This window comes from Rhinatrema bivittatum, chromosome 13 (assembly GCF_901001135.1).
Source record: "Rhinatrema bivittatum chromosome 13, aRhiBiv1.1, whole genome shotgun sequence".
Classification (NCBI taxonomy): domain Eukaryota; kingdom Metazoa; phylum Chordata; class Amphibia; order Gymnophiona; family Rhinatrematidae; genus Rhinatrema; species Rhinatrema bivittatum.
The window spans coordinates 37,627,981-37,641,880 of record NC_042627.1 but is presented as its reverse complement, the minus strand read 5'-3'; the positions used below and the strand labels follow the sequence as shown (position 1 = coordinate 37,641,880).

Genomic DNA, 13,900 nt, shown 5'->3' with positions numbered 1-13,900 from the left:
CCCCTGGCAGGCTCGTCCAGGGAGAGAGGGGCTGGCGATAGGTCATCTCTGATGTTGACTCTCTTGAAAACATTGGGATCTTCAGTTTCCTTAGCGCCGGGGAAATACCGGGCCAAGCATCGCAAGAAGTGTACCACAAGCACAGTTGGCACACAGCTCCAGAACCGGTGTGGCAATGGCAATTGCTGTGCCGCCACCAAACCAACCCCGTGGTGAAGAGGCCTTATCTTCTGACAGACCTGGGAGTCCCAAGCATTCCCCACCAATACCTCTGGTACCTTAGTCGTCTTCTGAGGACTCCGGTGATCTTCTATTGGAACCTTCACTGCCAGATGAAAGGCGTAAGTCTCCCCGAGAGGATCTCTCCCTTTCTGGTTTCGTCCGGGCCATGGCTGAAGCCATCCCCTTCTAGCTCCTCACAGAGGAGAATGCTAGACATAAGATGCTGTAAGTTCTCCAGTTGTCGATGCCCTAAAGGAGATAGTGGCTGTCCTAGCCCACGATATTTTTAAGGAACTTCTAAGGATTTGGGAACATCCGGTATTTTTTTATTTATTTATTTATTTATTAAGGCTTTTATATACCGAATTTCTTGATACAAATCAAATCAATTCGGTTTACAATGAACTAAGTAGAATATACAATTAACCAATCAACAAGAGATACAGAGCATACAGTTACATTATAACAAGGAAGCCTTAACTTGAGTAGGAAAATAAAGAAGGGGTGAACGGAGCAATAAATATATAAAGTGCAATAAAATAGAATAAATACTATATACAGTGGAGGGGGCTAGGAGCCAACCTCTCTTTAATGGATATTAGGCATGAAAAATTTGGAAAAGTTTTGTTTACAGAGATGTGTGGTGAACAATTCTAGATCAGGCAATGGAGTTTGTGGTGGGGAAGGCTTGGCTGAACAGCCATGTCTTTAGTTTCTTTTTAAAAGTTGTTAGACAAGTCTCCAGTCTGAGGTCCGGAGGCATGGCGTTCCACATGGAAGGGCCTGCTGTAGAGAGTGACCTGTCTCTGATGTTTGCGTGGTGCACTAATTTGATTGTAGGAACGTGTAAAGATCCCTTGTAAGCATCCCTTAAAGGCCTGGCTGTCGAGTGCAGTCTGAGAGGATGAGACAGATCAAGCGGGGTTTGATGGTGGATATTTTTATGAATGATTGTGAGAGATTTATGGAGGATCCGGAAGTTTACTGGGAGCCAGTGGAGATCTTTTAGAATAGGAGAAATATGCTCTCTCCGATTGGTATTTGTCAAAATCCTTGCCGCTGCATTTTGTAGCAGCTGGAGCGGTTTAATGGTAGAGGCTGGAAGACCATGCAGGATGGAGTTGCAATAATCGATCTTAGAGAACAGAATGGCTTGGAGGACGGATCTGAAATCGTAGTGGAATAGGAGCGGTTTGAGTTTTTTGAGTACTTGTAACTTGTAAAAGCACTCCTTAGTAGTGTGTTTTATAAAATGCTTTAGGTTAAGGTGACTGTCGATTAGGACTCCAAGATCTCTGGCGTGTGATATATGTGGAATATTTTGTGATTGGAGAAGTATGGGACTACCTTCTGGAGTAATTAGTAAGAGTTCGGTTTTAGAAGTGTTGAGCACAAGGTTGAGGCTGGATAAGTAGTGGTTTATAGTTTGTAGATGAGCGTTCCATAACTTGAGTGTTGAGTCCAATGATTTGGATATAGGGATTAAAATTTGAAGGTCATCTGCGTAAATATAAAATTTGAGTTTGAGGTTTGAAAGTAGGTGGCAGAGGGGGAGAATGTAGATATTAAACAGGGTGGGTGATAGGGAGGAGCCCTGGGGGACGCCAAAAGGAGCATTAGTATGAGGTGATTCCATGTTTTTAATTTTTACATTATAGCCTCTATTACTGAGGAAAGATTCGAACCATCTGAGGGCTGAGCCTGTAATTCCTATGTCTGAGAGTCGGTTTAGGAGGATGTTGTGATTTACCGTATCAAAAGCCGCAGAGATGTCGAGGAGGGCTAAGAGAAATGACTGTCCTTTATCAAAACCAATATATAGTTGATCCAGGAGGGAGGTGAGGAGGGTTTCCGTATTGTGTTCTTTTCGGAAACCATATTGTGACGTGTGAAGTATATTGTGGTCTTCTAGGTAATTTGAAAGTTGCTTATTTACAATTTTCTCCATGATCTTAGATACAAATGGGAGATTTGATATGGGACGGTAATTGTTGAGGTCTTCCGGGTCCAGGTTGGATTTTTTGAGTATGGGTTTGAGCGTGGCCAATTTGAGTGCGTCCGGGAATGTTCCTTGTGTAAAGGAACAATTGATGATATCAGCTAGATATTTGGATATGTATTCTGGGATGAGGATCAGTAACTTGGAGGGTATTTGGTCCAGTGGGTGGGTCGAAGGTTTCATTCTTTTTATCAGCGATTCTACCTCTAAGGTATGGGTTGAATCAAAGGAATCCAATCTTATGTCTGACTTTGGTAGGAGAACTGTGTCCGGAAGAGTAGGATTTGTGTTGACAGGTAATCTGGCCAGGGTATTGGTGATTTTATTTTGAAAGAATAAGGCCAGGTCATTGGCCTTTGATTGAGCTGTATCGTCAGGGATGTTAGGAAGAGCTGTTTTGGTCAGTTCCGAAACATAGGAGAAGAGGGCCCTCGCATCATTCAGCATATCGTGGATGCGGTGAGCATAGAAATCTCTTTTTGTTCGAAGTATTGCTGATCTGTACTGGTGGAGAGTAGTTTTGTATATGGAAAGAGTGAGGGGATTAGAGTTCTTCCTCCATTCTTTTTCTTTCCGTCTTAGATTTTGCTTCTGAGTGCGGAGTTCGTTAGAGAACCACGGTTGCTTATTTTTATGGGAGGGGTTTATAATTTTTTTTTGACATTGGGCATAGTTCGTTAGCTATCATTTCAGTGATGTTTTGCCATGAGGTGATAGCTGAATTGGGATTTGAAAGATCCAAGTTTGGGAGATTTCTGATCAGGGATTTGCCAAGATCTTCTGAAGAACAAGTTTTCCTGTAGTATAGAGTTGTAGGCTGATGAGGTGTGGTCAATCCTGTCAATGACCTGAAGGTGGAGTTGATCATAAAATGATCTGACCATGGGACTGGTAGGCATAAGGGGGGTGAGAGTGGGGAAAGATTAGAATTTGTGAAGATAAGATCAAGAGTGTGACCCGCTTTATGTGTTGGTTGGTTAATGTGCTGTTTGAAGCCCATGTCCGAAAGTGCTGATAGGAAAGCATCACAGTTGGTTGATCGAGGACTAGCATCAATGTGGAGGTTAAAATCTCCAATGATTATGGCAGGAGAGTCTAGTTTTAGGTATTTGGCTATAACCTCTATCATGGGAGAGGCATCTTGATCTAAAAGTCCAGGAGGCGCGTAGGTGAGTAGGATTTGAAGTGACTTCGATTTGAATAAGCCTACCTCAAGTTTGGGTATAGTATAGATAGGTTGTTGCTTGAGGTTAAAAAGTTTTTTTGCAGCTATAAGGAGACCTCCTCCTTTCTTTTTCTTTCTGGGTAAGGAGAAGACATCATATGTTTGTGTAGGCAATTGATTTATTAGGACTGTGTCTGAGGATTTTAACCAGGTCTCTGTGATGGCACAGATGTATCAGTTCCTCAGGTATCAGTTCCTCTGGTAAACAGGAAGGTAGATGGCCATCTATTTGGTCCAACAGGCTTTGGGATTTGAGAGGCATCACCTCCCTCACCAATCGGTTGTGGTAGAGTCCACCTTCAAAAAAAAACCTAAGCGCTCCCGTACCCATGTCTCCGCCCCTCCAGGCCGGGATCACTGGGTGCTGGATGCTCTAGGTAGAAAGGTATGCTCTTTGCCCGCATTGCCTCCTATCAATTGCACGTGACCCAGTACAAACAGAACCTGTGGAAGCAGGTCCAGGAGCTCTCAGAACACCTGCCACAGCAGCAGCAAGAGGCATTCTCAGTGGTGGTACAGCAGGATCTTGAAGTGGAAGCGCAAGAGGTTAGGTCCACCTATGATGATTTCGAGACAGAAGCTAGGGAAGCTGCAGTGGGCATTGGCGCCTGCAGGATGTCCTGGCTTCACGCCTCGAACCTTCGGCTAGAGATCTAGGAGAAGCTATCTGATTTGCCTTGCATGGGCTAGAATATCTTTGGGGACAATGTCAGGGATGCAGTAGCCCAATTGAAGGACCAACAACCATGAAGACCCTTCAACAGCTATTGGCTAATGCTTCCAATCCGCCATCCTCAGTCAGGAAGTCCTTGTGACAACGTTTGAGGAAATCTTTCTACTGTCAAGAAGTATTACTCTCCTGCCTCCAGGACTCGTACTCCCCGTACTGGTTCCAGGGTTTGTTCTTGCCAGCAATGGACCCCAGGCCTCAGCCAGCCCGCAAGCAAAGCCCCACCACGGGGTTTTGACTGGGGGAGAGGGAATGTGAGTCAGCCTGCCATACCCCTGGCATCCTGTCCTCCAGTTGGAGTGAGGCTACTTCGCTTCGCCCACCACTAGCCACTCATGTCAGACCGGTGGGGTATCTGCTGAATTTCAGGGACATCCCTACGGACCTTCCCCCATATCAGTCATGGGGTTCGTTCGCTCCGCAGGAAATACTTTTGACGGAGCTCTCTGCCTTTCTAATGGCCAAAGCGGTAGACTCCCCACCGCCAGCAGGGCTGAGGTTTCTATTTGAGGTATCTTCCTGATACCAAAGAGAACTGGGGGCCTACTCCCCATTTTCGACCTCAGAGCCTTGAACAAATTCCTTCAGAGGGAAAAGTTCAAAATGGTCTCTCTGGGCACCCTAATCCCACTCAGAAGAGGAGACTGGCTGTGCCCTCTCGACCTGAAGGACGCCTATGCCCACATTGTGATATTCCCAAGTCATAGGAAGTATCTTTGCTTTGTTGTTGGATGACTAGCTGATCAAAAGCGACTCCCAAAAGGGATCGCTGCACTCTCTTTAAGTCTGACCATGTGAGTGCTGCGAACTCTGGGGTTTGTCATCAATTGCCCCAAGTCATACTTCAGGTTAATATACTATGTTAAAGTTCCTATCATTTCTCTTCTTGCCCCTAGTTGTACGCTTCCCTGTTTTATTGTAACTGTAACTATTTTATGTTTAGCACCTATTTATTTCGTTCACTGTTCCATTTATCACCCCACTGTTTATTGTAAACCGGCATGATGTGATACTCTCACGAATGCCGGTATAGAAAAAACTAAAATAAATAAATAAATAAAAAATAAGTCCCACCTCTGGCCGTCGCCCCACCTGGACTTCATAAGAGCCAGACTAGACACGATTCAGGCCAAGGTGTTTCTGCCCCATGTCCATTTCTGTCCATGTCACTCTGTTTACTTGCCTCTGCATGCGCAGTGAACACTATGGTCCCAATGGCAACAGGCATCCCAGGACCTCAAGGCACTTGTCTTTATCACGCCACCTCTATGGGTCTCCCCGTCCTGGTGAGTGAATCTTTTCAATCTAGAGCAGGGAGTCCCTTTTCAGGCTGCCCTGCCTCGGGTAACACTTACCACCGATGCCTCACCCCATGGTTTGGGGGCCCATGTGGAGAAGCTGCACACGCAGGGTCAGTGGACGGCTCAGGAATCTCTATGCCAGATAAAACTTCCTGGAGCTTTGGATGATTCATTATGCTGTTTGGGTGTTTCGAGATCGCTTGTCCTACAAGGTAGTCCTGATTCAGACAGACAGTCAGGTAGTGATATACATCAACAGGGAGGCATGGGATTGTTCCTCTGTCAGGAGGCAGTACAGACTTGGTTCTGGGTTCTGCTCTCAGGGACATGCCCTGTGACAATGTATCTAGCCAGAGCAATGAACATGGTGGTGGCCTGCTTGAGCCATACATTTCAGTACATGAATGGTCACTGAATCTGGCAGTGGCAGCCCGGATTGTCAACCAGTGGAGAATTCCGGATGTGTATCTTTTTGCCTCACCGTGCAACTGCAAGGTGAGCAACCTTTGCTCTCTATTCAGGACGAACGGAATTCCAGCCTCTGATGCCTTTGCCCAGCATATTCTCCTCTTCCGCTGATCATGAAGACTGTCCTGAAGGCTACAGTAGGATTGGGGGACCATGATTCTCGTGTCCTTGTACTGGCCCAGACAAGTTTGGTTCCCACTCCTTCAGTACCTGTCAATCAGAGAACCTATCAGTCTGGGGACAGCGCCTGATCTGATAATGTAGGATTGGGGCAGATTGCGCCATCCAAGCATTAGCTAACAGCCTGGATGTTGAGCACCTAGTCCTACAGCCCCTCAACTTATCCGACATGTCTTCAGTGCTGGTAGCATCCAAGAAGCCTTCAACCAGGAAATCTTATCGACTGAAGTTGAGGAGATTTCAGTCTGGTGTGAGGGTCATCACGTAGATCCATTCACCTGCCCCACTCAGAGGTTGTCGGACTATTTGTGGCACCTCTCCGAGCCTGGGCTTAAAACCACCTCAGCCAGGGTTCACTTGAGCGTGGTCAGCGCTTACCATCAGTCTATTGTTCTACCCACCTTTTTTCTCAGGTCCCATTCATGCCACGGCGAACGGGCTCTGCACATGTTGGATTGTAAGAGGGCCATAGCCTTCTATTTAGAACACACAGCAGGCCACAGGCAATCCACTCAGCTCTTCATATCTTTCGATATGAATAGGTTAGGAGTTCCGGTTGGCAAACAAACCCTGTCCAGTTGGCTAGCAGATTCTGTCTCCTTGACCTGGGAGGCCAGGTCAAAGCTCACTCTGTGAGGGCTATGACGGTGTCAGTAGCCCACTTACAGGCTGTTCCTGTTACAGATATCTGCAGGTCTGTGACGTGGAGTTCTCTACATAGGTTCGCTGCCTACTACTGCTTGGACAAGGATGGTTGACAAGACAGTAGCTTCGGCCAGTCTGTCCTTTGCAATCTCTTCCAGGCTTGAACACAACTCTCCCTACCTGAGGCTCATGGTTTGGGATTAGGCTACCTCCCTATCTTCCCAACATCACCGCAGTTATTTTTGTGCCCATTGTTACCCCGGTTCGATGCTATTTGGTCATATTTGTTGCCAGCAGCAGCCTGTAGCTTGGTATTCATCCATTTGTGAGGACCACCATCCTGCTTGTCCTAGAAGAAAGCAGAGTTGCTTACCTGTAACAAGTGTTCTCCTGGGACAGCAGGATGTTAGTCTTCAGGAAACCCACCTAGGTTTTGTTTTATTTTTTTGCTCTTGAACTCTGTTAAGAGACTGAAAGGGGACCCTGTGTGGACATGCGGATAGTGGCATGTTCAGTGTGCCAGTCAAAGTTCTAGAAACTTTGACAAACGTTTTTTGTGCCAGCTCCATCTGATGTCTCCCATCTGTGAGGACTAACATCCTGCTGTCTTAGAACACCTGTTTCAGGTAAGCAACTCTGCTATATACTCTAGAATAAAAACTTGATCACCCCTTTTCTGTATAGATTGTTCACAAAATCTTTTAAAATCTCTCAAGATAACATTTTTACTAAAATACAAAAAATCTTTTACAATCTGATTCATTTCTAATCAGTGTGTTCATGAATATAATAGATTTGCCCAGATGTTGATGAGTTTATGCCAGCAACAATTTCTATCTTTCTATTGCTGGCTTTCTCTAGCGCTAGCTTTCTCTCTTCTACCAAAATAGTCTGATTTACCCAGAAAAATGTTTTTATTTTCCTGCAGATTTTAATCGTTGTGGGGGGTGTTGTAATAAACACTGATAAATTCCTGGGAAAAATAAAAATGAAGACCCATCATATTACTAAAAATGAGTGTAGTACATCAGTTATGGTTTAAAACTTAGTGTTGCACAAAATATATTAATGTATATTCTGTATGAAAGAACTGAAGAAAAGGTAGTGAGGATCGCATTTAATTTTTTAGAAGGCATTCTTTTTTTTTTTAAATGTGTGTGTTGCTTCACTTTATCCATGTTAGAGCTTCCAAGCTGCCCTAATCTTTGGTCACTATCATTTTATGAAAGGGCATGATGTTGGGGGAGGAATAATCTAGTACTTGTGCATTCGCTTATATGCAGTATGAGTCTCGTTTGTCTGAAAACTGAAACTCATTCCCCGTAGGGGCTGTCGACACTGCCTCTGCAGCATCTTCGGCCCTAGCTACCTCAGAGTGGCAGCCTCACTCCACAAAGTTCTTCTGAATGAAAATAGGCTTTTAAATCACAAATGTCAGTTCTGATTGCCATATTCATTTGGTTAGTTGCATTCCCTTATTTTCAATGGCATGAAGTTCTTGGTGACATCAAATACTTAGCCTGGTTGTTTTATACTATCCAGTCAAATCCAAGCAAAATTATTTATTTTAAAGGAATGTATTCTCTTGTATGTTGTAATTTCCATACAGGATCTCAAAATATTTTACTGTATTAGTTCTACAGTTTGTACAGCACAATTTGAATTTAGGGCTAGGGAAACTAGGCAAATGAATGCATATTGTTCTTTTTGGGGGGAAAAAAGCATTCAGAAATCTGTCTACAGAGTAAGCAGGTTTTTCTGTTTTGATTTATAATGGCACAGCAGAATCATTATGTATCTCTGCTATAATTAGTCTGCAGTGAGGTTTGCAGAGCTAAGGGAACTCAAAAGGTCTGATTATATTTGATCATTCTGACATGGCTTTGGGCACATGTTACGAGGATTTTTTAAGATGGGTATAGAATTTTGACAGCACTCCTGTGAAGTAAAGGTTCATTTGCTAAGTTCAAAACAATCCTATGTGTGACAATCACGGTAGTGTGTCCTCCTACTCTCTCATACATGCAGAGGTAGATTTTAAAATCTGCACGCATACATGGATGCGCTGATTTTATAATGTGGGCGTCGCTGCGCCCGATTTTATATCAGCACGCACATCTACAGGCGGGTCGTGACTTGCACGTGCTTAGGGGGCTGATTTAAATAAATAAATAAATATGCAATGCGAACAGCATTTCCCCAATTCCCTCCCAGTCCGCTCCAATTAAGGAGTGGACTAGGAGGGAACCTCCTAACTCCCTACCTACTTAGCCTCCCGTTTCTCCTCTCCTCTCCTCCCCAATCCCTAAAACCCCTCTTCCTACCTTTTTTTTTTTTTTAATTTTGTAACTTACTTCATCTCATAAGATGAAGTAAGTTCTGCGCACCGGCCGGCTGCCGGCACGCATTTCCCCCGGACAGGACCTAATGGCCGCTGTCCCAGATGGCCCACCCCTTTTGCTGAGCCTGGCACTTCCGCATGTATCGGGAGATACATGTGTGGCCGGGCCGTTTTTTAAAAAAATGCGCTCAGCGCACGCACAGCCCAGCCACACGCATATGCCTCTGTTTTTGATGCGCTGGGCTTTTAAAATTTGGCCTTAAGGTTATTAGTCCACTGCTACTTTAAAACCACAAAACTGAAATGTCAATAAGAATGTGTTATAATATATATACTGCATGTTATACCAATATGCTTTACTTAGAACACCCAAAAATAACTCCCTTTTCCCCCACAAAAGCGATATGGTTTCCTGAGTCATGACTTTAGAGAGAGGCTAGCTGGATTTAATTTAGAAAAGAAATAATAAAGTGTATTGCCTGCAGACAATACGAAGGAAAAAGAAAGTCCAGCTTCCAGTTGCTCGGCCTGAACCGGTATCGGACAACGAAGAAGATAGTTTTGAGGAAGAAACGGGGCATGATCAGAGAGGTGGACACGGTGGCCCAGGTGCTAGCAGGAGACATGAAAAAAGTTGGGTAAGAGAAAGAAGTGCAAGCAGGGAGAGAAGTCTGTCACCAAGATCAGATAGACGCTCTGTGACTTCAAGTCAACCTCCAAAACCTGCCAAAGTAACACTGGTGAAATCTCGGAAGAATGAAGGTGAGTTCCACAGAGACTTTGTTTGAAATTCCTAGTATGGATTTTTTTTCCCCCCCTTGTGATTCTTTAATGAGCAGTTTGAGCTACCGTAAAATGTACTGCAGCTTTCTGGTAACCACTAACTGAAAATAATGAAAATGGTACATAATTGTCTTCCCTCCCTTCTCCCCTCCCCCAATTTTGAGGCACACCCCTTCCTATATGTTTAGAGCAATGACCCAGATATGGAGACTTCTGTTTTTCAGCTGTATTCTAGTTGGACAGTCATGTGACAGAAAACAGGAGGAGCTTATTACAGAACATTAAAGCAGCAGTGCCTCCTTCGCAGAAAATGAAAATTCACTATGTAGGGCCAAGTTTTCTGCTTAAAGAAGTGCTCCTGTAGGCACTACTTTTTCTAGTCATCCTCCATTCAAAATAACCACAGCTAATTCTGAATTAACTGAGAGCTAAGGAAATGGACTCTGTACCTTTCTTCCTGGCTGGTGGCCTGTTTATTAGCTTGCCCCGATTGCCAGTTATATTACTGTTTTTATTTAATCATGTTGTCTTTCAGATTTATACAAATTGATTGGTAAAGGCAATAATGCGGATCATCAGCAAATTAATTTTAAGAATGTCCAGCTAAAGCAGGTGTGCTCAAACTGGTCCTACCGCCCCCCCCCCCCCCCCTAGACAGTCAGGTTTTCAGGATAACCATAACGAATATGCATGAGAAATAATTTGCATTTGCAGCAGGTAGTGAATGCAAATAAATCTCATGTATGTTCATGTGGGATATCCTGAAAACCCAACTGGCTGGAGGGGCATGTAGATCCAGTTTGAGTACCCCTGAACTAAAGCACTTCTAAGATTGTGTTTTTGTGTTCTTGCAAATGAGAATAAGTTGTTTTAACAAGAATAGCACTTTTGTAATACTAAATTGAAATTCCAAAGGATGAGGTGCAGAATGTCATGCTAGCCATTTCTAAGTTCTGAATTAATTCTGTAATAACTGTGGTTATTTTAAAATATAGAATTGCTTTAGAAAGTGTTCCAGTAGTTGTGTTTTTTTTGTTTACATTAATTAGTAAATTTTACCTGCCTGCTTGTGGCATTTTTGTGTTGGAGTGAGTTGTAGGCTTGGTGATTTTAAGTTAATTGTTCACACAGCCTTTTGAGAAATGTGTTAAAGCAAAGGTGACATTAAAATATAGTTTAAAAAATGGAAATGTTTTATTGGTATATTCAGTTTTTTTATTCCCCTGGTTTTCATGATCCTAAGTGAAAACATCTGTTTAATTTCCAAGAAAAATTTGTGTAGAAATAAGGCTCATCAAACTAACTCCATAGCCCTTGAAAGCTAATCACAGATCTGTCATCTTCATCAGATCAGTGAAGAAACAGCACAGTTATACTGGATTTAAATAGTACAGATTCAACTAGGGATTAAGTTGTCTGCATATGCCACTACAGCTCAGTAAAGGGATGGGTGGGGAAAGAGGTTGTCAGGAACAGTAAAGCATTTTTAATTCTAAGGGGGCCTATGTCTGATAAAGAGTGGCCTTCTGTGGTTTCAAAGTGTTTGATCATTTTCATTTCAAATGTTTCTTCTTCATAAAATTCTGAAATTAACCCTGATTGTGCTGTCAAAGAAAGATTAGAAAGTAACTTTTTATTTCCTATCCTAGATGTGGATAAAAGTTATAACATTCAGTGAACCCTTCTTAGACGCTATGAGATTTTTTTCCTCTTTCTGCCATGACACATTCAGTAGGTTTTCTAACCTTGAGGACAGCAGCTGAGCATTTTTTTTTCCTACAATCAGCTCCATGCTGTGCTCTGCCAGCCTCCAGAAAGAGAAGATAAAGGAATAAGCAGGCAAACTGGAAGTGACTTTGCTCAATCAGTCAAGTTAATGCAAGCTGCAGGAATTGTTAACAAGTTTGCATCTTATGACAAAACATCTCATAAAAACAATACATCTTTTAATACATTTCAGAGGAAAAATACTCATTCAAATTGGAAAGGAAAACCTGCTTTTTTAATCATCTTTTGGTTTAGTTTTAAAATATATATATTTAGTTTGAGTAAACATAATGGTTCAGAAGAACTGCTGCAGAATACCTGGGTTTATTGCTTAAGCCAGATTCCCTACTCCTCAGACAAGGAGGGACTAGGTAAACAGTGACATTAATTTCACAAACCAAGGAAGAAGTCCCAGCTATTGCATAACAGCAGCTACTGCTGGCTGTACTCAAGATTCTGGAAGGTGCCACAGTCTGTATTTGATGTGAGGGTGGGATAGAAATGTGAGGGTAAAGAGCAAGACAGACAAGCTGGGCAGATCAGTGAGGTATCATGATATTGTAGCCACAATAAGATTCTGTTCCAACCGAGCTGGAAGCTCAAATAGCAAGCTTCTGGGCCAGAAAAAAATTACTTTTGCTTTAGGATTTGTACTGGATTAATTGGAAAATAGACTTGCATAGACTCTGGAAGGAGTATAGCAGGGATAGGCAACTCTGGTCCTGGAATGCCTCAGACAAATATGGTTTTCAGGATATCTGCAATGAATATGCATGTAACCTGCCCTGAACTTTAGAGAATGCGGGATATAAGTTTTTTTTTAAATTAAAAAAAAAAAAAAAAAGAAGATATTTGCACGCCCTACTTCCAGGACTGGAGTTTCTTACCGCTGGACTATAGTGATAAATAAATCAAAAAAATATGATCCTCAATCATCAACGCCCAAAGAGATCATTGACCCCTATCATGACTTCACCCCTTACTCAACTCCTGGGCCTCTCTCTAATTACCCTATCGCTTCTCAACTCCCAGTCCCTCACAAAAAAATCACATATCCTCAATGACTACCTCCTAGACTCTCAACCTGCTATCTGCGCAATCACCGAAACATGGTTGAAAAACACAGACACCGCCTTAATTAACCAATTGCCACTACAAGTATATGACATATTCTCCTTACCCAGACAAAAGAAAAGAGGAGGAGGAATACTGCTAGCTGCAAAAAAAAATTGAGAATATCTCATCAACCAGTGATCTCAATGACCAAACTAGAAATTGGGCTATTCAAATCGAACATGCTACAAATCTGTCTTATATATGCCCCACCTGGGCTCCTAGAGTCTGACCCCTCCCCGCTCATCGAAATCGTCGCCAAACACATCAACACAGAAGCCCCGGCCATCATCTTAGGGGACTTCAACATACATGCTGACTCCCCATCTCCTACCCCCAACTGTGAAGCACTCCTAGCCTCTCTCCAAGCCATGGGCTTCAAGCAAATTATAAATAAACCCACCCATAAAGCTGGCCACACCCTGGACCTCATTTTCATAAATGAGCCCATCTCGCCCAATACCCCTCCCACCTGTACACCCATCCCCCTGGTCAGATCACTCATTGATCACTACAGAACTATCAATAAAGAGAAAACAGACTCCCTGCATTCCCAAATCAACAATATGTATGTATGCGGATGATGTACAGATCCTCATCCCCTTGCAAAAAACCCTACAAGAAACTCTAAACTTCTGGGAATCCTGTCTTGCCTCCATTAACTCTCTCTTAGACAGCCTCCAACTCGCTCTTAACACAGCAAAAACTGAAATCATCCTCATTTCCAACAAACTCGAGGTTACCTCACAGGGCCTCTACTAAAACTACCCCACCCACAACCCTCCCCATCCTGCCATCTGTAAGAGACCTAGGTGTTGTATTAGACAAACACCTTAATTTTCATCCACACATCAAATCCCTTCTAAAAACCGGCTTCTATAAACTCCACATCCTCAAAAAGCTCAAACCCCTCCTCCACCTTCAAGACTTTCGCCTTGTATTGCAGTCCACAATCCTATCAAAATTAGACTACTGCAATTCACTTCTCCTAGGCCTGCCTTACGCCACAATTAAACCACTACAAATCTTGCAGAACTCCATGGCACGAATCATCACAGACACTCGTAAGAGAGAACACATCACAACCCATTTTAAAAAGAACTGCATTGGCCCCCATCCCTTTCCG

The 13,900-nt window shown here is 43.2% G+C and overlaps 1 protein-coding gene across 3 annotated transcripts in view; it reads left to right on the top strand.

The window, feature by feature from the left end:
* TJP1 (tight junction protein 1) overlaps positions 1-13,900 on the top strand; it is a 486,574-nt gene that overhangs the window by 142,252 nt on the left and 330,422 nt on the right. For all 3 annotated transcript variants that reach the window (XM_029575150.1, XM_029575149.1, XM_029575148.1), the window contains exon 5: positions 9,597-9,873. In XM_029575150.1, coding sequence (XP_029431010.1) covers positions 9,597-9,873 — 277 coding nt within the window. The remainder of the gene's footprint in view (positions 1-9,596; positions 9,874-13,900) is intronic.